General features: G+C 33.9%; 1 protein-coding gene across 2 annotated transcripts in view; it reads left to right on the top strand.

Moving 5' to 3' along the window:
• SYCP1 (synaptonemal complex protein 1) overlaps positions 1 to 15378 on the top strand; it is a gene marked incomplete at both ends in the record, with an annotated part of 158173 nt that extends 142795 nt beyond the window's left edge. For both annotated transcript variants that reach the window (XM_082662438.1, XM_082662437.1), the window contains 4 exons: positions 139 to 318; positions 7188 to 7331; positions 15044 to 15133; positions 15241 to 15378. In XM_082662438.1, coding sequence (XP_082518564.1) covers positions 139 to 318; positions 7188 to 7331; positions 15044 to 15133; positions 15241 to 15378 — 552 coding nt within the window. The remainder of the gene's footprint in view (positions 1 to 138; positions 319 to 7187; positions 7332 to 15043; positions 15134 to 15240) is intronic.
• Between the last annotated feature and the right edge of the window lie 9989 nt (positions 15379 to 25367).

Genomic DNA, 25367 nt, shown 5'->3' with positions numbered 1-25367 from the left:
ATTTATTCAAAGTTATCTAATCAATACTAAATTTGGGGGTAAATTCTAGTTTATTTCAGTGATATTTCTTCTAGTTGTTGTACTTTAATTAAAATGACATTTAATGATGACTTTATTCATTTTTGTTGTTCAATATAGAAAACACGGACATCTTTATTGGAAACACCTGAAACTAGTTGTTGGAAACTTGATTCTAAAGCAGCTCCTTCACAAAATAAATCTGGAAACTTCCCATCAGCTGATCACGGCAAATCAAAAGATAAAAGAGACTGTCTGTGGACATCTGCCAAAAATACTTTATCTACACCATTACCAAAGGTTTGTTGCTAAAATTTCTAAGAAAGTAGTAATTTTTTTTAATAAAAAAGAAGTCTCTGTTATCACATACCATATATCTGGTATCACACACATAGACATGAAACCATTTTCTTTAAAGTTTCAATTATTTGTTATACCAGCACGAAATGGTTTCATTTTTTTTAATCTATCACTGTTCACAACTTAATGACATCTTGGGCAAATTTTATCACTTTCTGGTATTCACCAGTGCATAGGACCCTGATGTACAAAATCTGGTTTTGACTTGCATTTTCCAGTATGACCTCAGTTACCTCCCTTTGCTGTTTACTCCTCATCATCTTGCTGCTGGAGTCTTTTACTTAGCAGTCAGCCCTGTGGAGCAGGTGCCACTAACAAGATGGCTCATTGCTAGCTATCTTCGACATGTCCACTTAATCCATGGGGAATTCATTCAACCTTTCAATGCTAAATGGTGGTGCATAATGCTCTACTTCTGACTCCCCCTTTCCCGCTCTCTGCCATCTGTCTCTCTCTAATTTCTTTTTACTTTGCTCAGGGAGACACAAAGACAGATAAACAAATTTTCTGCTTAGGTTTATATCCACTTAGGGAATGAGATGCCAGTGTCCCCTTCTTATAAGGCTGCTTTTTAAAGTTATATCCTCACTTGTCTTGGGAGTCGCGGGGCAGAGTATTTCAACCTGTCTTTACCCCCTAAGTGGAAGTTTTGTGCTTTAACCTCCCAGTTTCCTTAAAATAACTGGGAATAAGAGAGGTATTTGGTGATTGTTGGGCCTGTTCTACCACCTTTTAATAACCCTTAGAGAAGGAGCTGGCCTTAATTATAGGTAGCTTTCTTTAGAGTATGTGTTACTGGCACTTTCCCCCAGCTTTGTGCTTTAGTTGACAATTCCAGAGCAAAAGAAAGAGTTACACTCATATCCTGTTATATATACAATATTATGCACCTCGTGGAATTTATGAAAATTAGTAAAGTACATAGCTTAGCGAGGCTTTTTAAAAAAAGATATATTGTTTTTATTTTATTTTTATCGTATTTTTAAAAAAAGAATAGTTTCTTTTTTAGCAAGCCTTTTATATAAAATTATTTTGTTGTATTTACTATTCTGTTATTCAAAATATGAAATGATCTCTGTTGAAGAATGACCTTACTTAAAAAAGATTTTTATTGAAATATATGCAAGAAAATGCACAGATCATAATTATACAACTTGATGAATCTTTACAAACCAAACTTAACCTTACTACTAGCACTCAGATTAAAAGAGACTATTACTATCACTTCAGAATAGTTGATTGTTTCCCCTTCCAGTCACTAGCCCTTCCTCCAAGTCCAACTGCTGTCCCAAATTCTAGTATTAGATGTACCTGTTTTTGCATTTTCTGTAATTAGAATCATATTCTTTTTGTTTTGACATTTTCCACTTAACATTATGTTTATGAGATTCATCCACATTGTTGCTTGAAGTTGCTTTATTTTTATTTGGTATTTCATGGTGTGACTGTACCACAGCTTATTTATCCCTTGTAATGTTAATGGACATTTGGTTAGCTTCCAGAGTGGACTTTTATGAATAGCATTGCTATAAAAATGTATTGCTTGACATGTACACATCTTGGTTGGGTATGTCCATAGAAGTGAAATTGCTGGGTTACAGGGTTATGCATAATACATTCCATGTTAACAGATACAGCCTGAGCTGTTTTTACTCTGATACAAAATGTGTGTGTATCTTTTCTCACGCCAGCCAATTCTCCAGTTCTCCAGACATCAACTAGGCGTCCTGCAATTTGATTCACTTCTGACACTGTAGTTAATGTAGTTAATGTAGACCCCACAAGTTAAGGGCTCAGTCCCACAAGGCTTCCATTTCAGACACCGTCCTGGCTTGCCACTTGTACTACTGACCAACTGGCTATAAATTGACGGTTCCCACAACCCCCTTCTCAGGTTTAATAATTTGCTAGAATGACTCACAGAACTCAGGAAATTACTTTACTTGCTATTAACAGTTTTTATAAAGGACACAATTTAGGAACAGCCAAATAGAAAAAATGCATAGGGCACAAGGTATGGGGAAAGGGGCACAGAAGCTTCCATGCCTCTCCAGGAGTGCTACCCTCCCAACACCTCCATGTGTCTACCAACCTGGAAGCTCTCTGAACCTCATTGTTTAGGGGTTTTATGGAGGTTTCATTACATGGCATGATTTGTTAAATCATCGGCCATTGGTGATTAACTCAGTCTTTAACCCATCTCCCCTCCTAGGAGTTCAGGGGGTGGGGTGAAAGGTTCCAAACTTCTAATCATGCCTTGGTCTTCCTGGCAACCAGCCACCATCCTGAAGCTATCATCCTGAAGCACCCCCTACCACCAGTTATTTCATTAGCATAAACTCAGGTAAGTTGAAAGGAGCTCATTATGAATAACAAAAAACTCTCCTATCAACATCACTGGGGACAAAGACCAAATATTATACCAAAAGATGCCTCCTGTCAACCCTGTCACTCAGGAAATTACAAGGGTTTTAGAAGTTGTGTCAGGAACCAAGGACAAAGACCAAATATATATATATATATTTCTTATTGTATCACACTGCCAATCATGTTTTTAAAAAAATTATTGTACCAATTTATTGTACCAAATTATTGTACATTCTGGCTACCAGTGAATGAGAGTTCTGATTGCTGCGCATCCTTGTCACCACATGGTATTTTTCATCTTTTTATTTTGGCTATTCTGGTGGTGTGGTGACCTTTTTATTTCAAATGAAGTTCTATTTTGCAATTAATTTTAGATCTATGGAAAAGTTACAAACATAATACAGAGAATCCCTTTATATTCCTCACACAGTTTTCACCATTGTTAACATCTTACATTACCATGTACATTTGTCAAAACTAAGAATCATTCATTGGTACATTACTATTAACTAGACTTCAGACTTGATTTGGATTTCACAGTTTTTCCGTTAATGTCCTCTTTCTCTTCCAGGATCCAACTCAGGGTACCATACTGTATTTAATTGTCATGTCTTCATCATAATTTTTAATGTAGACATTTATAGCTATAAAATTCTCTCTAAGCACTGATTTCACTGTATCCCATAAGTCTGTTGTATTTTCCTTTTCATTATCTCAAAGTACTTTCTAATTTCCCTTGTGATTTATTTTTTGACCCATTGGTTATTTAGGAATGCATTGTATTTCCAAATTTGTGATTCTGCTAAGTATCCATCTAGCTGGTTCATAGTGTTGTTCAAGTATTATATTTCCTTGCTGATCTTATGTCTGGTTGTTCTTTTCATTATTGAAAGTGGGGGTATGGAAGTCTCCTACTATTACTGTTGAATAATCTAATTTTCCCAATTTTTGGTTCATGTGTTGGGGGCTATATTGTTAGCTGCATGTATACTTCATACCAATTATCTTTTCTTGATGGATTGATTCTTTTACCTTTATAAAATGTTCCTTTTGTCACTACTAATCTTTTTTTTTAAGTATATTTTATCTGATATTAACTCTTTTTGTTTACTATTTGCATGGTATATCTTTTATCACCCTTTTACTGCCAACCTATTCATGTTATGGAATCTAAATTGTGTCTTTTGTGGACATGATATAGTTGGATCATGATTTTTTCCATCATTCATTCGAACAATCTCTGCATTTTGATTGGAATGTTTAATCGACTTACATTTAATGTAATTACTAATAATGTAGAACTTAGGTCCACCATTTTGTTCTTTGTTTTCTATATGTCTTATGTCTTTTTATTCCTGTACCTTTCCATTACTGTCTTATTTTGTGATAAATAGGTATTACCTAGTATAACACTTTAATCCTTTTGGTTTTTACTATACTTTCGGAATAAATTTTCTTAGTGATTAGCTGAAAAGTACAGTTAACACCTTAACTTAAATTTAGTTTGAATTAATGTCAGTGTAATTTCAATGGTATATAAAAACTTTGCCCCAATATATCTTTGTTCCCTCTTTCTCTTTTGTGCTATCATTGTCACATAAGTCACATATTTATACATTTTAAGCCCATCGATACAGTATTATTGCTTTATATATCTGTGTCTAAAATCAGATAGGAAAAACAGAGTTACAAACAAAAATATATTTATACTATCTTTTATGATTACCTATGCAGTGTCCTTTTCTGGTGCTCTTTATTTCTTCATATGAATTTGAGTCTTGTGTTCTTTCATTTCAGCCTGAAGGACTGCCTTTAGTATTTCTTGTGGGGAAGGTCTGCTTGTGACAAATTCTCTCAATTTTTGTTTATCTAGGAATATCTTAATTTCTCCTTCATTTTTGAAGGACAGTTTTGCTGGATATAGAATTATTTGGTAATGGTTCCTTTTAGCATTTGGATATGTCAATCTTTTATGGACTCCCTGGTTTCTCATGAGAAACCAGCCATTAATATTATTGAAGATACCTTGTATATGGTGAGTCCCGTGTCTCTTGCTACTTTCAAGTTTCTCTTTGTTTTTTGACATTTTGGTTATGATGTGTCTAGGTGTGGATCTCTTTGATTTTATCTTCCTTGGAGCTTGTTGAGCTTCTTGGATGTATAGATTAATGTTTACATCAAATTTGGGAGGTTTTCAGTCATTTTTTCAAATATTATTTCTGCCCTTTCTCTGCTCTCATTCTTTTTTTATTTTTATATTTATTTTTTGGGGGGCTGTGCCATGTGGCTTGCAGGATGTTAGTTCCCCAACCAGGGATTGAACCCAGGCCACTTGCACTGGAAGCACAGAGTCCTAACCATTGGACCACCAGGGAATTCCCTCCACTCTCATTCCCATTATGTGTATGTTGGTATGGTTGATGGTGCCCCACAAGTCTCTGAGGCTCTTTTCATTTTTCTTTTTTCTTCTTTCTGTTACTCAGATTGGATAATATCAGTTGAACTATCTTCAGGTTCATGGATTCTTTCCTCTACCTGCTCAAATCTGAGGTTGAGCCTCTTTAGTGATTTTTTATTTCAGTTATTGTACTTTTCAACTCCAGAATTTCTATTTGGTGCTTTTAAAAATAATTTCTATCCATCTATTGATGTTCCATTTGGTTTGACGTTGTCTTTATACTTTCCTTTAGTTCTTTGGACATGGTTTTTCTTATCTCTTACTATAATAAGACTATAAGATTACTATAATATGTTCACTTTGAACATGTTTAAAATAGTTGGTTTAAAGTCTTTGTCTAGGAAGTCCAGTAACTAGGTTTCCTTAGGGATAGTTTCTGTTGATTGCTTCCTCACACATGTATGGGCCATTATTTCTTATTTGCACAGCTTATAATTTTCTCTTGAAATCTGAACATTAAAAATAATGTAAGTGACAAATCTGGAAATCAGATTCTCCCTTCTCCTCAAGGTTTGTTGTTTCTGCTTGTCATAGTTTTTATTGTTTGTTTAGTGACTTTTCTAAATTAATTCTGTAAAGTTTGTATTCTTTGAGTGCCACTAAAGTCTCTACTGGTTAGCTTAATGTTCAGCTAATGTTTTAATAGAGATTTCCTTAAATACCTGGATCAATAAATTTCACAGTCTTTGCCAAAGGACTATTAAGTTAGTGTTAAGGCATGCTTTCAACACTCAGTCAGACAGTAGAAAACTCTGCCTTAGCCTTCAGTTTCTGCTTTTGCAGACCTTCAAGATGAGCCACAGGTAAGAGCTTAGGGCCTTCTCATGTCTTTCCTGTGCTTACAGCCCTGTCTGTGAGCATGGCTTTCTGTACTTCCAGGAATATTTCAGAGTTTTTCAAAGCCCCTTATGGACATCTTATTTCCTAGCTGTCCTTTTAAGGTTTTTGGTTAGTCTGTCATTCACCCAGCTGTTAATCATTGCCTCAGGGAGCTGCAAAGTTAAAACACTTGTCTTTAATTGTTTTTGACAAATATTATTCCCTACCCTACACACATCAAGGAGAAAGTTTTTTTTTTTTTTTTAACTGAGTGAGCTCTGAGTTGGATCAAATACCAACAGTCCTGTAAATGAAATCATCCAGAGAACCACTAGGCAGGTCAAATAATGACAACTTTTTGGGAATAAAACTTTGAAAGAGCTCCCAGTTCTGTTTTGCTGTGTCCAGTGGCTGCCAGGCTGGACCAGGAATGTGGGCTGTTACTTTTTAAGGGTACCACAGAGCTAGAGAGCAGGGGATGAGATGAGGAAAAGTTAAGATACTGCTAATTTTGCTCTTCTTACAGAAGTTCAGCCATTAACAACAACAAAAAACTCTCCAGGTTGTTGCAAGCTTTTTGCTAATTTCCATAGTTCTAAACAAGCTGATTCTGACCACCTTTACCAGCATTTTTGTTGCTTTGTGGAAGAGCATATTTTTGGAGCTCCTTATTCTGCCATTTTTGCAGATATGAGTGCCCTTACTTTTTAAAGATACTTTTTAAAAATTATAAAACTTACATATTACATATTACAGGGTAATATGGAATACTAAACATTGACTAATGGAATTACTTTGTCAACAAAACATAAGCAAACTTTTTGTCAAATAAATCAGTAAGTATTTCTATGGAGTGAGAAAAGATTTCAGGTCTTGGGTCTTAATCATTGTTAGAAAAATTAAAGTCTCTCTTAAGATTGTTGACTGATGAAGCTGGAGTGCCTCTTTTCTCTCTCTTTCTCTGCCCCTCCCTCTCTTTCTCCTTCTCTCTCCCCCATGATTTTTTTCAAAAACTTCTGAATTAAATTCTTATCCAAAATTTCTACTTCATATACATGTCAATAATAATGGAGAGTTATTATTGATTGCTAAAACCTCAACTTGCGTTTATTAGTAATATATGTTTTATTTGATGGGATAACGTATTGTTTTTCTTTTTGAATAGGCATATACTGTGAAGACACCAACGAAACTAAAAATTCAGCAAAGAGAAAACAAGAATGTACCCACTGAAGAAAGTAGTAAAAAGAGAAAAATGGTCTTCGATTTTGATATTAATTCAGATAGTTCAGAAACTACTGATCTTTTGGTAAACTTATTACAAATAATCAGCATTTATTATTTGTTTACATTATTATATTTCTATATTATTTCTTGATGTATATGTATAATATATATGCATAGTATCTATATTGCAATACTGAAAAAAAGTAGAACTCTACTATAACACAGAACCCTCTACTTTTGCAGCATTTTAAAGAAATTAGGGTTAAAAAAATCACCATAAACTTCAGAAAACAATGACATTTTGAAATACTTGGTATAACATAGTTGTCATATGAGAGGACTAACCCTCTTGTTTTCCAGAAGAGTGTTATTTCTTTTCCTTTTTTTTTTTTTAAAGAAAGGCTAGGTGAATATCTTTAATCTTGCTGCAGCCAAATTTGTTATTCAAGACCCCTCTTGATTTTGCATATTATACATGTTCTTTTATTTTATACCACTTATTGGTTGAAATTTATATCAAGGTATTGGTTGAAAACTATTACATTTCTATGATTCTTAATGGGTTAATGTGTTAAAGATGACATGTTTAAGGAGGATAGTTCCCCTAGCAGTTTGTATCATCAATTACTCCCTACTATGAGTATATTAACACGTATCAGTATTTTCTTAAGGCATAATAATGATTTATTGAGAATAATTAAACTTATACTCATTTGATTTAAAATCAGATAAACCTTATTACACGAAATGGAGCAATTTACCAAAGATTCTTAATTACAAAATTCCAGCTAAAGTCATTTGTTTCATTATTCCAACTCATAGCTATGAGATCCTTCAAGCTTTTATACTGTTTTGGGATCCTCTACTTTCATTTGTTCTGGAATAATGAGTAGCTGAAGTCTTAAAATTGTAATTATTGAAATTAACTTATAGAAAATCCCTACTCTAGTATCTCTTTGTTTTGTAGATAATGATTAGCATTTTAATGATTAAAATGTGAACCAGGCACTATTGTAAAGACTTTACACAGATTACTTCAGTTATTTCTTGAAACAATCTCATGCTTTAGAAGTAGAGACAGGATTGTTATTCTCATTTTACAGATGAGGAAACTGAGTCACACTGTTACATTGCCTAAGGTCACATAACTAATAAGGCATGGAGCCAAAATTTGAACACCAACAGTCTAGCTCCATAGCCTATGTATGTCATGGTACATAATAACTGCCAGTTCAAACTGAAGTCCAGATATTAAAAGAATGTAATGAGAATTATTAGAAAGAGCATGAGCTATGGAATTAGATATTCCAGGACTAGAATTCATACTGTTTTTCTAGTAGTGTGAATTTAGGCTAGTTTCTTAGCTTATCTGAGATTCAGAATGATTCATGATTTCATTTCATTTTTAAAAGGAGCATCACAACTTTGTAACACAATAAACATACTACAGTATTTTATTTATTTTTATTTTATTTTTTACAGTTTAAACTAGTCTAAAGATATTTCATAGTGGGCTTTATTTGTTATAATTATCACTTGAAGTTAGTTATTTTTGTAATTTTCTTAGCTGTTGCATTTAAATTTTGGTGAACATTCAAATTATTATAAAAAGTAAGATTTAAAAATGTATTGTCTAGAATGACCTTAGAGAAGATAGTGGAGTAGGAAGTGCCAGGAACCCATTTCTCCACCTAGACAACAATGGTACTGGTAGAAACTGTCTGAAGTAATTTATTTTGGAACTCTAAAGACTATTTGAATGCTTGCAACTTCCAGAGGGAAACTTGGCTGGTAAGTTATGGTTAATTTTGGTCAATTTCAGCCTTAAAAGTGGTAATGGCTACCTATCACTCAACCTATAACCATGTGGTAGGGCCATGCTCATGTCTTGCTGGAACCAGGGTGAACAATAAGGACCTTGTCCTCCGAAGATCAAGGTTCAGTGTTCTGACTGCTGATTCTGATCACTGAGGTACAGGTACAGAGTCTGGCTGCCATTGTTTCGAACCTCACTGGCTGAAGTGTCTTCCAGAAGATTTGTCTTCCAGAAGAACAAACTGCACTTTTATCTCTCTCTTTTTTTCCCTCTTTGGAGAGCCAGATGTTCAAGCATTAGAACATTCAAAATCAATCACATTTACAGGGCATTTAGAAAGCCATGCCCAGGGAAAGACACAGGCTCAGAAAAAAAACCAGGAAGATCTCAAATTTTCACCACAGGCTTATCCAATGCACAGAGACACTTTTAATAGTAAAACAAAAAGCAAAACAAATCTAAATAAATAAACAGTAAACCCTGGGGAAGGGGAAGAATCTGATTTGCAGATGTATCAAATTATAAGATTAAAGTGGCTAGTTTTCAACAACAACAACAACAAAATCACAAGGCATATGAAGAAAAGGAAAGTATAGCCTATCAAAGGAACAAAACAAATCAACAGAAAATGTCCAGAGGAAGCTCAGATATTGGACTTACTAGACAAAGACTTTAAAAACAACCATCTTAAAGATGTTCAAAGAGCTAAAGGAAGACATAGACAAAAACAGAAAAATGTATGAATAAAATGAGAATAGCAATAAAGAGATAGAAATTATAAAAGGAACCAAGAAGAAATCTTGGAATTGACAGTACAGTAATTGAAATGAAAAGTGTATTAGAGGGATTCAAAAGCAGATATAAGTAAGCAAAAGAAAGAATTGGTAAACTTGAAGATAGGACAATAAACTATTGAGTATAAGCACAGAAAAAAAGGAATGAAGAAAAGTGAACAGAGCCTCAGAAACTTGTGGGACACCATCAAAAAATCAATATATGAATTGTGGGAGTCCCAGAAAGAGAAGAGAGAAATGGGAAGAAAGAATGTTTGAAGAAATGGCTGAAAACTTTTCAGATTTTGATGAAGTAAATGAATCTACAAATCCAAGAGCCTCAATGAATTCTAAGTGGATAGATTCAAATAGACTCACATCAAAACACATTATAATCAAACTGTTGAAAGACAGAGAGAATCTTTTTTTTAATACATAATATATTTGTTCCCCTGTGCTATACAGTAGGTTCTTGTTGGTTATCCTTTTTAAGTATAGCAGTATGTACATGTCAATAGGAAACTCCCTAACTATCCCTTCCCTCCATCCTCCCCACCTGATAAACATAAGTTCATTCAAAAGACAGAGAGAATCTTGAAAGCAGCAAGAGAGAATCAACTCATCATATATGTTACCCTCAATAAGATTATCAGCTGATTTCTCATTAGAAACCTTGGAACCAGAAGTCAGTAGGTTTACATATTCAAAGGGCTGAAAGACAAACATTGTCAGCTAAGCATTTGCTATTTAGCAAAACTGTCCTTCAAAAATGTAGTGAAATTAAGACATTCCCAGATAAACAAAAGCTGAGGGAGTTGTCACTAGACCTTCTCTTCAAGAAATGCTGAAGGGAGTTGTTCAGGTTGAAATGAAAGTATGCTAGACAAAGAAAAGATCTCTGATAAAGTTAAATACATTGGAAATTATAAAAGCTGAAATGATTGTAATTTTGGTTTCTAACTTCACTTTTTATCCTCTACATAATTTAAAAGACAAATGCTTAATTAATCTATGTTGTTGGGCACACAATATATAAAGATGTAATTTTTGACATCAGTAACAGAAGGAGAATGGAGCTGTATAAGAGCAGTTTGTGTAGGCTATTGAAGTGAAGTTGGTATAAATTCAAATTAGGTTACTATAATGTTTGGTCATTAAATGTAATCCCCATGGTAAACACAAAAATGATCTATAGAATACACACAAAAGAAAATGGGAAGGGAATCAAAACATTTTACTACCAAAAAAGTCACCTAAACACAAAAGAAGAGAGTAATGGAGGAAATGAGTGACCAAAAACAAACAAACAAAACACCTATAAAGCATATAGAAAATGAATATCAAAAAAGGCAAAAGTTAGTCTCTCCTTATCAGTAGTTACTTAAATGTAAACAGATTATACACTCTAGTAAACAAAAAGAGACTCATGTTAGCTTTAAATTGGTTAAATGTGAAAGGATGGAAAAAGATGTGCAAATAGTAACCAAAAAGGAGGTGGGATGGCTATACTAATATCTGACAAAATAGACTTTAAATCAAAAAGTACAAGAAACAAATAAGGACATTATATATTAATAAAAGATTCAATACAGTGGGAAGTTATGAGAGTTTTAATCATTTACACATCTAATAACAAACCCTTAAAATATATGAAGTAAAGCTAATGCAAAGAGATGAAGTTAGAAATCAATAAGAGAAAGAAAATTAGAAAATTCACAAACTTGTGGAAATTAACACACTTCTAACCAACCAATGGATCAGAGAAGAAATCACAAGGGAAATTTGACTTAGAGATGTATGAAAATGAAAAACACAATACACCAAAACTTACGTAAGACAGAAAAAACAGTGCTCTAAGGGAAATGTAATAGCTGTAAATTCCTACATTGAAAAAGAAAGAAATCAATAAACTAACTTTATACCTTAAGGAACTAGAAAAAGAAGATCAAACTAAACCCAAAGCTGACAGAGGAAGGAAATAATAAGGTTAGAGTGGAGATAAACAAATTAGAGAAAAGGAAACAGCAGAAAATCAATGAAGCCAAAATTTGTTTCTTTGAAAAGATCAATTAAATTGGCAAACCTTTAGCTAGACTGACAAAAGCAAATACCTAAAGTCAGAAATATAATTGGAGATGTTATTACCAACATTTTAGAGATAAATAATACTGTGAATAATTATATGCCAACAAATTAGATAACCTAGAAGAAATATACAAATAGAAAAACTACTTGAAATACACAAATTACCTAAATCTGCTCAAGAAGAAACAGAAAACCTTATCAGAGCTGAGTTAGTAATCCAAAACTCCCAACAAAGAAAAGTCCTCGACCAGATAGCTTTATCGATGGATTCTACCAAATATTTAAAGACTTAACACCAATCCTTCTCAAAGTTTTCCAGAAAATTGAAGGGAGAACACTTTGTAACTCATTCAATAAGGCCAGCATTACCTTGATACCAAAGCCAGATGAAGACATCACAAGAAAGGAAAATTGTAGACCATTATTCTTTCTGAACGTAGATGCAAAAATCCTCAACAAAATATTAGCAAATCAAATCCAGCAGCATAGTAAATGGATCATTTACCATGACCAATGAGACTTATCCAAGAAATGCCAGAGTGGTTCAATATAAGAAAATCAATATAATACACCACATTAATAGAACAAAGGAAAAAATATTGCAAATGATCGTCTCAATTGACATTATAAAAATTCATAAAGCTAGGACAGAGGGAAAATTCCTCAACATGATAAAGGGTATGAATGAAAACCAAAGCTAACATCATACTCAATGGTGAAAGACTGAAAGCTTTCCCCCTAAGATTAAGAATAAAACAAGGATGCCCACTTTCACCAATGTTAGTCAGCATTGTACTGGAAGTTCTAGCCATGGCTTTTAACTATTAGACAAATACAAAAAACAAAAGGCATGCAAATGTAAAAAAGAGGTAAAACTGCCTCTAATTTGCAGGCGACATGATCATATCTATACATGGAAAATCACAAAGCCTAAACAAGAAAGCTTCTAGACCTAATAGATAAATTCAGCACTGTTGAAAGGTATAAGATCAACATATGAAAATCAGTTATGTTTCTATACTCCAACAATGAATAATCCAAAAAGGAAATTAAGAAAACAATTTTATTTACTATACCATTAAAAAGAATTAAATACTTAAGAACAAATCTAGCCAAGAAAGTAAAATACTCATACACTGAAAATTACAAAACATTGCTGAAAGACTTAAAAATAAAGAAAAATAATTCTGTGTTCATGGATAGGAAGAGTTAACATTGTTAAGATGTCAATACTACCAAAAACAGTGTACATATTTAACATGTTCCCTATTAAATTTCCAACAGCTTTTTTGGCAGAAATGGAAAATTCGATACATTTATACAGATTTGCAAGGGGCCCCAGATAGCTAAAGCAATCTTGAAAAAGAAAGACAACATTGGAGGACTCACAGTTCTTGACTTTGAAACTTATTACAAAGCTAGTAATTGAAATAGTATAGTACCGGCATAAAGACAAATATATATACCGATGTAATAAAAAACAGAGCCCAGAAATAAATCTTCACATATATAATCAGTTGAGTTTTGACAAGAGTGCCAAGATCATTCAGTGGGGAAAGGACAGTTTTTTCAACAAATGGTACTAGGAAAACTGGATGTCCACATGCAAGAAAATGAAGTTGGACTCTTACCTTACACCATATACAAAAACTGACTCAGAATGAATCAAAGACCTAATCGTAAGGACTAAAACTATGAAACTCTTAGAAGAACATTGGGAAAATCTTCATGACATTGAATGGCAAGGACTTCATGGATATCATGACACCAAAGCACAGGCAAAAAAGAGAAAAAAATAGGTAAATTGGACTTCATCAAAATTAAGGACTTAAATGCATCAAAGGACTCTATTAAGAAAGTGAAAAGGTTAAAGATTGGGAGAAAATATTTGCAAATCATATATCTGACAAGAGATTAATATCCAGAATACATAAGGAACTCCCGTAACTCAATGACAAAAACAAGCCAGTTGAAAAATGGGCAAAGGACTTGACCAGACATTTCTCCAAAGGAGATATACAAGTGCCCAATAAGCACATAAAAGATGAATGCAACAGAGTTATAAGGACAGACAAGTTTTTGTTGTTTTAAATTAGGTTAATTTATTCTTTTTATATAGGCAGCCATTAGTGAACATACAGTTACCATACAGTAAGCAAAATTTTAATGATAGTTTACGATATGATTTTTAAGATAATTTATCTTTTCTAAGTTGGTCCGTTGGTGCATACTGATTTGAGTGTATCTGAAAGGTCAACTCTTTGTGACTAAGTGAATTCTGCTGAAATCTTAGAATTCATGAAAATGGCTGAATATTTTCATCCATGAAGCTTCTGAAATTTGTGTTAAGTGTGACTTTAATGAGCAGGAAAAGATAATGTGAACTGATTGCTTACCTGACTAAATTTATGTAGCATATTCATTAAGGAAATGGATTCTGGAGCCAGCCTACCTGGATTTGAATCCTGGCTCCACCTCTTACTAGCTGTATAGTCTTGGGCAAGTTACTTAATATTTGTGTGTCTCAGTTCTTCACCTTTAAAATGGGGATAATAATAGTATTTGTGTGTCATAAAAATGTTGTGAGGATTAAAACTAATTAAAATATGCAAAGTGCTTAAAGTAGTGCCTGACATAAAGAAAATACTGAATAAGTGTTAGCTATTATTATTTGGGAAAATATTCATAAATTGATAATTGACAACATTTATAATTTTTATAGGATTATGAATGCTTATTATAAGGCCTAAGTGTATTTAAATAAGTAGGTTGGGAGAAGGGGTGGGGAAAGTGATAGTATGAAGACTCTGAAATAGAAATAGAAATCAGTAGAAAAATATTCATACACATCTTGTATTCCACATAACCTTTTAGATATATAGTTAATAGAATCAAAATCTAGGTCCTTGTTTGACAGATTGAAGATTTATTTTGTCATTGTCTTCTTTCTTCAGTCTTTTTCATTTTTTTCCTCTTCTTTTCCTTTCCCCTCTCTCCTCTTTTATTCTCCCTCCTTGTACTCTTCCATCTCCTTCTCATATGTGGGATGTAGACAAAAATTTAATAATATAATATTAATGGTGGCAGCCTCCAAATTATATTTTTATATTTCTCTTTAAGAGCATGGTTTCAGAGGAAGAGACATTGAAAAAACTATACAAGAAGAAGAATCCACCAATTTCTCAATTTTGTGTCAGAACACCAAAAAAGGTAGTTTTAAAATTTTATTTCAGAAAGCAAATTTCAAAAGCTGGATTTAATTCTTTCTTTTTTTTTTTTAGTTAAACATATTATGATTTTATTTATTTCCTATTCAGACTCCTTCATCTCTAACAACCACTGGATGTACGCGGAAGCTCGGAGCTATGAGGAAAATGCAGGAGGACCCTTGGGCTATAATTGCTAAAATGGATAGGAAACAAAAACTAAAGGAAGCAGGAAAGCTATTTGTTTAATTTCAGAAAATCAGTGTGATTAAGGAGCCTAAATAACAGCAAATTTATACTTAATTTTTTTATTCTTATTTTCTACAGAGCCAAACATTTTCTGAAATTGAGACTTTTTTGATATTTTCATAAATAATTTGTTTCTTTTTATTTTAATATTTTGGCCTAAATGGGAGATAACCACATGTTACTTAAAAACTTGTAATTCTATTCAGATAATTAGATGATTATATTTTGGTTTTACCTTTTCTTGTATTCATGAAAGCTGTTTTGGCTAAGTTTTCACACCTGTAAAGTTGTCCGTTGAACACTAGGAACACTGAGATTTACTATTTATTCTTTACTATTAAAATATTTTAGATGAAAATACTTCTCATTGATTCTGTGAGGTCATCTGAACAGCTAATTATTATAATTTTGCTAATATTATTTATTTTTAAAATCTTGAGGGCATTTAAGTTTCACAGTTCTGAAGCAGCTTTGATTTATCTATTTATAAAATTGACAAATGGCTTTAAGTTGTGGGAAAAAAGCCTCCACCAGTATGACTACCTAAAATACTTCATTTATTCAACATTCAATCGGCAAATATTTATTGAATATCTGCTAAGAATTAAGCACAGTTCTAGATACTGGGGATATAAGAATGAATGAGACAAAAATAAGCCCTCTCTTCTTCTAGAGCTTACATTTTAATGGGGAAAATAGACAATAAATAAACTATATAAGCAAAACACATAGTATATTAGTTAATGATAATTGCTAAGGAGAAATAAAACAGGTAAGAGTATTAGGGAGTATTGAAGAGGGTTGAAATTTTATGTAGAGTGGCCCTCAGTGCAATGACATTTGAAGATCTGATGAATAACTAGTAAGCCTGTGGCTATCTTGAGGAGAACATTCCCGATAAAAGGAACAAAAAGTATAAAGGCCCAGAGGTGGAGGTGTGCTTAGTGTATCTGGGAAACAGCAAGGAGGCCAGTGTGGGTAGAGGATAATGAGCAAAAGAAGAGTATAAGGAGAAAAGGCCTGGTATTTAACAGGATAGGGAGTTTGGGTGGGCAGATTATGTAATGCTTATAGGCTACTGTAAGAACTTTGGCTTTTACTCTGAATAAGATGTGAAATTAGCAGATATTTCTGAGCAAAGAAAACTGTGATCTGACTCATGTTTTAAAATAAGGATCTTTCTGACTGCTATATTGAGAACAGATTTTAAAAAGAGGACAAAAGGTTAAAACAGGAAAACAGGTTATTTTAATAATACATATGAGAGATGGTAGTGGTGTGAACAAAGCTGAGAGCAGTAGAGGAGTAAAGAGGTCAACTTCTGGATCTATTTTTAAGATTAGATGTGGGATGTGATAAAAAAAAAAAAGAAAAGGCCAAGGATAATGTCAATATTTTTGGCCTGAGCAATGTAATTTTGGACATATTTGGTCTAAAATGTATATTAGACATCCAAACAGAGATGGTAAGTAGGCTTAGAGACAGATCCAGGAGAGTGATATAAATTTGGGAGTCAACAGCATATTTAAAGCTATCAGAGTGGTTGAGAACATGTACAATTATGAGAGTGACTGTACCTAGAAAAGAGAAGAGATCAGAGATGAGAAGGAACCATAAAAGATTTAGCAAGGGTAATACTGAAGTCTAGCAAGAAGGTATTTCAAAGAAGAAGGGAGTGATAAATTGTGTTAAATACTGCTCAGAGATAAAATTGATTAATGTGTTATTAATGGGGAGGACTTTGGTGATCTTAACAATGGCAGTTTCAGTGAAGTGGAGTTCGATTGGAGGGAGTGGTTAAGGAAAGAATGGAAGGAAAAAAGTGGAGACAGCTATCTTCATTAAGAGTAAGAAAACTAAGAAGTTATACCTTAAAAGGGAAGAAGATAAATGAAATAGCTACTTGAAATGGAAGTGGGTCAAGAGAAGATTCTTTTTTAAAAGATGTAAGAATTAATAGCAAGTTTACATAATTAAGGAAAGATTCAGGATGATGGGAAATGATGATGCCGAAGAGAAAGAAGATTTTTTTTTTTTAAGTAGAATGTCCTGTAATAAATAGGCAAGAGGAATGGAATCTGGTGGAAGATTAAAGTGCTGGGCCTTAGCTAGGAGAATAGACAATTCTACCATAGTAACAAGGGAAAAGGAAACATATATATCACAACATGATGGTGGATGGGAGTTTGTAGAACTTCTGGTTTCATAGCTTCAATTTTCTTAAGTGAAGTGAGAATTAAGATCATCCACTGAGAATGAAGGTGGAGGGGAAAGTGTTGCAAGTTGTGAAGAGAAGAGTAGGTATGAAAGACTCATCTAATAAAGTAAGGGAGTGAATGAACTTTATAAAAACAATTGGCAAATGGATAAAAATAGTCTTATAGTTGTCTATAACAATTTTGGTATAGTAGAATTTTAATTTCCTTATGGTGGGGAAATGTGTTTGTAGGAAAGACTACCCAGGAAAAAATGGAAATGCTATATAACATTATGGAAATTATGTTCCTCCTTCAATTTGTGTGCCTGTAACTGTACTCTGAAAACTGGATATAGTCTTAGGATTTCTAGCTTTTGATCTAGAAACTTTAATTGGAACTTTATAATTAGTCTCCTGAGCAAGTATTTTCTTTGGAGGATTATTAGTCTTGATGACATGATATTTCACATTTGAAGCTACTATATATTTTCAAACATTTTAAAATAAAACAAGACTTGTATATTAGTTAACACTAGCTTCTCTGGCTAATCATCAACTTCTCACTTAAATGCTACTATTTAGTAAGCAGCATTTCTCCAGGTGGTGATTTAGGAACGCTGGCTCCTTCCAACTTCTAGCTCTGCCATCTTCAACAACTTGCTTCCAAGGTTGTTGCAAAGGGGGAAATACCATGGAGGATCCATGTGGGAAGTTTTTAATGACCCAGGTCTGAAATAGATGTACATCACTTCCACCCACATTCTACTTTCTGGAACCAAATCACATGGCCACACCTAATTTCAAGAGAGACTGTGATCCATTTCTAGTTATGTCTCAGGAGATCAGGGAAGGGGGTCAGGTCAACAACTAGCCAGTCTGTCACAATTAGTTTGCACTCTTTAAATTTTCAAATATTGTTCTTCCTTGCTTTTAATTTAAAAAGATGAGTTAGGCTCTTAAGTTTTGAAAGACTGCTTCTTGCTGTTTTTGAGCATGCTGGGCATGCTTCTTTCTCGGAAACTTTCCCCTCTCTCCAGTACTTCTGATTCCCCTTACACTACTCTTTTTCTCCCCATGGCACATATAATCTTCTAACACACTATATACCTCACTTAGTATGTTTATTATTCATTGTCTTCACTCACTAGAATGTAAACTTCACAAAGACAGGGATTTTTGTCTGCTTTGTTTATTGATGCATCCTGAGTACTTAGAACAATGCCTGACCCATTGTAGGTACTCAGTATTTGTTGAATTGATTAAATAAAAATTTAATATATATTTAAGAAAAACTTACATATACCATACTGATGATTCTTATAGTAAGACTTCAGAATCAAAATGTTTAATACATGATTTAAAAATAAGATCAGAAATTAATACAACATTGTAAAGCAACTATACTCCAATAAAAATTAATTTAAAAAATAAAAATAAGATCAAATATTGGAAATTAGAAAAACATAAAATTTCCATAAAATTTCCTAAAATTTCCTATATTGTTATAGTAGCCTATATTTGTGTCTTCTGTTTTGAGATTTGGAGAGTCAGTTTTGACAACCAAATCCAGAATAAAACTTAAGACTAATGCTATTGTTTTTACTTTGAGGCAACTCCTGAAAAACACCAGAGTAAGAAAAATAATTTATCATTCTAAGTTTAGGGATCAGTGCACTCATTTGTGGTAACCTCATCAAAAAAAAAAAAAAAAAAAAAAACCTCACAAAAAATATCATAAAAATAATTTTAACTAGCATTAATGAACAATTGGAAAATTTATAATTTAATTATTATGAAAATTGTATAGGCTAATTACATAATGATTAATACCTTTTTTAAGCATAATAATTTAAACTGAGTGCAGCTTAGATATTATTATAAGAAGAAGCTTTTTGTCATAACCCAGTTTTAGGTTGTTAGGAAATATTTCCTGCCCTTTAGTCACTCTTTGAAGGGGTGACAGTATGATCCATGAGTTTAGGAAAATTGGGCATAGGGGACCCAGCCTTCTCTACTCTTTTCATCATGAAGCTTCTTGCAGGAGGCATGTGATCTGCTCCATGCTGTATGTTTTACAGAGCAGGCTTTGCCCTGCAGATGAAAGCTCCTCTAATGAGGGGATAAATTCAGTAGAGCGTTATCAAATCCCAGTAATTTGATTAAATAGGCTGGATACTTTGAGAAAAAAATAGATTAGAATTTGGGGCTTCTCTGGCGGCGCAGTGGTTAAGAATCCACCTGCCAATGCAGGGGACACGAGTTCGAGCCCTGGTCCGGGAAGATCCCACATGCCGCGGAGCAACAAAGCCCGTGCGCCACAACTCCTGAGCCTGCGCTCTAGAGCCCGCGAGCCATAACTACTAAAGCCTGCGTGCCTAGAGCCCGTGCTCTGCAACAAGAGAAGCCACCGCAACGAGAAGCCTGTGCACCGCAAAGAGTAGCCCCTGCTCGCCGCAAATAGAGAAAGTCTGCGCACAGCAACAAAGACCCAACAGAGCCAAAAATAAATAAAATAAACTAATTTTTTAAAAAAGGTTTAAAAAATAGAGTGGAATTTGGGGGAGCTAAATAACATACTAATATTGAAACTCTGATGTGGCTTTGGTGGTCCTGTTCTGGATCATAGCCCCATAGGAATTTTCACTTGGTGAGTCATTATAGCCTATGGTAGCTTTGCTTTTACATGAATTACTGTTTTTTAGAAATAGGTTGCAGGTTCTGGATCTTAACTGAATGATTTGTAAGCTTTGTCTGAAGCAAAAATGAGTACTTCAGTGTGTCTACAGGACATACGCTTCAGCAGAAGCATGGGCTGAGGGAGCCTCAGCCAAATTTGGGCTGTAAAAAGAGCATATGTTAGCCACACTAGACTGAGCAAGGGTGTGGGGCTCAGGGGTTATATTTTGGATATATTTTGATAGTGGAACCAAACAGATGTGCTGACTACTGACAGATTGGCTGGAGGTAAGGATGAGGTGAAAGAAAGAAAATGTGTAAGGTTGGGTTTTCAAGTTCTGTTTTGGGCTATGTAATATTTGAGATAGCTTAGATATCTAAGTGGAGATGTTGAGAAGGTCATTGGACAAATGAATCTGGAGCTTTCCAGAAGGGTCAGTATTTACTAATCATTGGCATAAACATGCCGTTTAAAGCACAGGATTGAATGCACTCTCTTTACAGGTAGTGAGTGTGTAGTTACAGAAGGGAAAGGAGTTAGTACTGAGCCTTGGGATACTGAAACATTGTCAAGCAATAGAGAGGTTGCTGTAAACACTAATAAGGGAGACAAGTGAAGTGTAAAGGATCATGGAAGCCTAGAGAACAAAGTGATTCAAGAAAGGAATATTCTGTATCGTATCATTCTGAGTGGCAATACCTGAAAGTATAGAATAAATAGTTGGATTTGGGGGTATCAATATGATAAATGATACTCTCAATGACTTGCAGTCTAGTAGCAAATATAAATGTGTAAACAAATGAGTCACTTATAAGTAATTCAACAGTATACAAGTATGAAATATACAGAGACATAAATGATAATTTCATGTCGACTTCAGAGAAGGCCTTCAGGAAGAGATGGATTTTGAACATAAATAGGAATTCTACAGGTGTATAAGAAGGATAAGAGGAAATCAAAGCAGAAGAAATAGCAAAATAAAGGTTGAAATGAAGAATAATTAGTAGAACCAGACCATGGTCTCTTCATATAGAATGTTGTATATTATGTTGCAAAGCTTGTACTTTTTTGGTATGGAAAATGAAATAGAGTTTAAGCAAGGAAAATAAGACTTTATTACTTAAAATATGGTATTTTAAAATTAAAACTTTACAAAAGGATATAAAGTATATGGTTTCCCAACTTTATCATCCATCCTTTCACTTGAAAAAGACTTTTGTTTTAGAAAGATCATTAGATGTAAATCAGAACAGGTGAGGTTATTGAAGATATTAAAATAGTCCAGATGAGAGACGGGAAAATTTCTTAGACTGATAGTTTAAGTTATAGACTTTTAGATTAGACCTAATACCTGTCCTAAGAAAAATATCCATAACTTTATCACTTTAGCAGTAATAAAATGTCTCCTGCTTCATGTAAATGTAAATTAATGACGTCAAAGAGCAAGTTGCTTCGGTTGATATAAAGGTTAGAAATAAATTATTCATAATTTCAGGCAAGCTGAATTCAGTATAACTCAGTATAATTAATAGTCCACAGGCTGTAGTAGTACATCAAGAACTTTAATCAGTAGCAGGTCAACTGTGGGTTAGAAATAGGAAATGACAAATAGAGACAGATAAGACTTATTTAAATTACGAAATCATAGAGTTTAGAGCTGGGGGCAAGTGAAAAGTTCATTTAATTTCAACAGATCAGTGTTTTGAGGCCTATAAAAGCAATCAAAATTATAAGGAAAAAATTAAAAATGACTTAGTTTCTATATTCATATACATAACTTACATCAATGCATAAATATAATCATACAAATTCTTAGTGCCCTAATTTTTTCCTTTTGCTTTCTTTTTCACCCTCTCTCTTCCTCTGTCTACATATATCAGGGTCCCCCTCCACCAAATCCTCCTCTCCTAGGTAGTAACCCTTGGCAAGAACCCTATTTTTCTCCATGACAGATAGATATAAATATAATGTATTTACTTATATTTTTACATATGCGTGATGCATACAGGGTTCTCCGATCATGGTTAGTTTACAAAAATGAGATAATATATACTTTTTGGATTCTTGCTTTACTCGTTCATTATCTCATGGAGATCTCTCTAAAACATGGTATACTTCCAATTCATTCTTTTAAATTGCTGTGTGACATTTTATGAATGTACCATAATTCAGCTATTTATCTACTAGAGTATGGTAGAGACTTTTATGATCAGCTGTATCCAGTTCTTCTCTCCTTCCAGACACATGAGAAAATTATACTTCCCCTCTCACTTCGGTAAGGCTATATGATAAGTTCTGGCCAATCGATTTTAGGTAGAAGTGATGTACGTTAATTACTTCCATGCCAGAGTATTTGGTTAATAACATGAGACCCTCTGTTACACTCTTCCTCCTGCTGCAGCAATTTGTGATGTTACAAATGATGAAACCTCTGTCATCCTAGGGCTGTGAGTGAAAATTACATGGAATAAAGTTCTCTGATTAAGCACATCATGGTCATGTAGTGTGAATAAGTAATAAGACTTTGTGGTGTTAAGCCCCTGTGAGTTTGGGGTTGTTTGTTATTGTTGGCATAATCTGCTCTATCTTAACGGATGTAATGGGATTTCTCTTTGTTTCCAGTTTTATGCACTATGAACAATGCTAATGTTAGTGCTTTTATTTCTATAGAATAAATTATTAACTTGGAATTCATGGGCCTATGGAGATGTATATTTAAAATTTTAATAGACATTCCCAGACTTCCCTGGTGATCCAGTGGTTTAAGACTCCATGCTTCCACTGCAGGGGGCACAGGTTCAATCCATGGTCGGGGAACTAATAAGATCCCACATGCTGCACAGTGCGGCCAAGAAGCAAGGAAACAAACAAACAAAACCTTAAAAAACCCAAAGTGATAAGCCTGTAGTGCAGATCCTCTAATTATTCTAATAATTTCCAAATTATTTTTAATTTAAAAATAATTGCTGTGTTATTTGCTTGATGAGGATGTCTGTAGTTAAAAGAAGCCCATGTCTGAACTATGATTTGTCAAAGGAAAATGCATCCATTTTTTAAAATGATTTTCCCAGTAAATTGACAGTCATTGGATGACCTAGTCTCAATAGGTAGAAAATTCCTTTTTGTCAACAATATTGTTCATAGTGCCAAATCCTCTCTCAACGTACACTAAGTTAACAACTATTACATTAAAAGTTTTCTAGCTCACATATTAACAAATTGAAGGATAAAAACCATATGATCATCTCAATAGAGGCAGAAAAAGCTTTTGACAAATTTTAACACCCATTATGATAAAAACTCTCCAGAAAGTGGGTATAGAGGGAACCTACCTCAACATAATAAAAGCCATATATGACAAACCTGCAGCCAACATCATTCTCAATGGTGACTAACTGAAAGCATTTCCTGTAAGATCAGGAAGAAGACAAGAGTGCCTACTCTCACCACTCTTATTCAACATACTTTTGGAAGTTTTAGCCACTGCAATCAGAGAAGAAAAAGAAATAAAAGGAATCCAAATTGGAAAAGAAGAAGTAAAACTGCCACTGTTTGCAGATGACATGATACCATACATAGAAAATCCTAAAGATGCCACCAGAAAACTAATAGAGCTAAGCAATGAATTCAGCAAAGCAGCAGGATACAAAATTAATGAACAGAAATCTCTTGCATTCCTATACACTAACAATGAAAAATCAGAAAGAGAAATTAAGGAAACACTCCCATTTACCATTGCAACAAAAAGAATAAAATACCTAGGCATAAACCTACCTAAGGAGGCAAAAGACCTGTATGCAGAAAACTGTAGGACACTGATTAAAGAAATCAAAGACAATACAAACAGATGGAGAGATATACTCTGTTCTTGGATTGGAAGAATCAACATTGTGAAAATGACTATATTACCCGAAGCAATTTACAGATTCAATGAAATCCTTATCAAATTACCAATGGCATTTTTCACAGAACTAGAACAAGAAATTTTATAATTTGTATGGAAACACAAAAGACCTTGAATAGCCAAAGCAATCTTGAGAAAGAGAAATGGAGATGGAGGAATCAGGCTCCCTGACTTCAGACTATACTACAAAGATATAGTAATCAAGACAGTATGGTACTGGTACAAAAACAGAAATATAGATCAATGGAACAGGATAGAAAGCCTGGAGATAAACCCATGCACATATGGTCACTTTTTCTTTGACAAAAGAGGCAAGAATATACAATGGAGAAAAGACAGCCTCCTCAATTAAGTGGTGCTGGGGAAACTGGACAGCTACATGTAAAAGAATGAAATTATAACGCCTCCTAACATCATACACAAAAATAAACTCAAAATGGATTAAAGACCTAAATGTAAGGCCGGACACTATAAAACTCTTAGAGGAAAACATAGGCAGAACACTCTTTGACATAAATCACAGCAAGATCCTTTTTTACCCACCTCCTAGAGTAATGGAAATAAAAACAAGAATAAACAAATGTGACCTAATGAAACTTCAAAGCTTCTGCACAGCAAAGGAAACCATAAACAAGACAAAAAGACAACCCTCAGAATGGGAGAAAATAGTTGCAAATGAAGCAACTGAGAAAGGATTAATCTCCAAATATACAAGCAGCTCTTGCAGCTCAATATCAAAAAACAAACAACTCAATCCAAAAATGGGCAGACCTAAATAGACATTTCTCCAAAGAAGACATACAGATTGCCAACAAACACATGAAAAGATGCTCAACATCACTAATCACTAGAGAAATGCAAATCAAATCTACCATGAGGTATCACCTCACACCAGTCAGAACGGCCATTATCAAAAAATCTAGAAACAATAAATGCTGGAGAGGGTGTGGAGAAAGGGGAACCCTCCTGTACTGCTGGTGGGAATGTAAATTGATACAGCCACTATGGAAAGCAGTATGGAGGTTCCTTAAAAAACTAAAAATACAACTACCATATGACCCAGCAATCCCACTCCTGGGCATATACCCGGAGAAAACCATAATTCCAAAAGATACATGCATCCCAATGTGCACTGCAGCACTATTTACAATAGCCAGAAGATGGAAGCAACCTAAATGTCCATCAACACATGAATGGATAAAGAAGATATG

The sequence above is a fragment of the Grampus griseus genome (assembly GCF_964374135.1).
Source record: "Grampus griseus genome assembly, chromosome: 1".
In the NCBI taxonomy this organism is placed as follows: Eukaryota; Metazoa; Chordata; class Mammalia; order Artiodactyla; family Delphinidae; genus Grampus; species Grampus griseus.
Note: the sequence above shows the minus strand (reverse complement) of the source record. Positions and strands in the feature narration are given on the sequence as shown.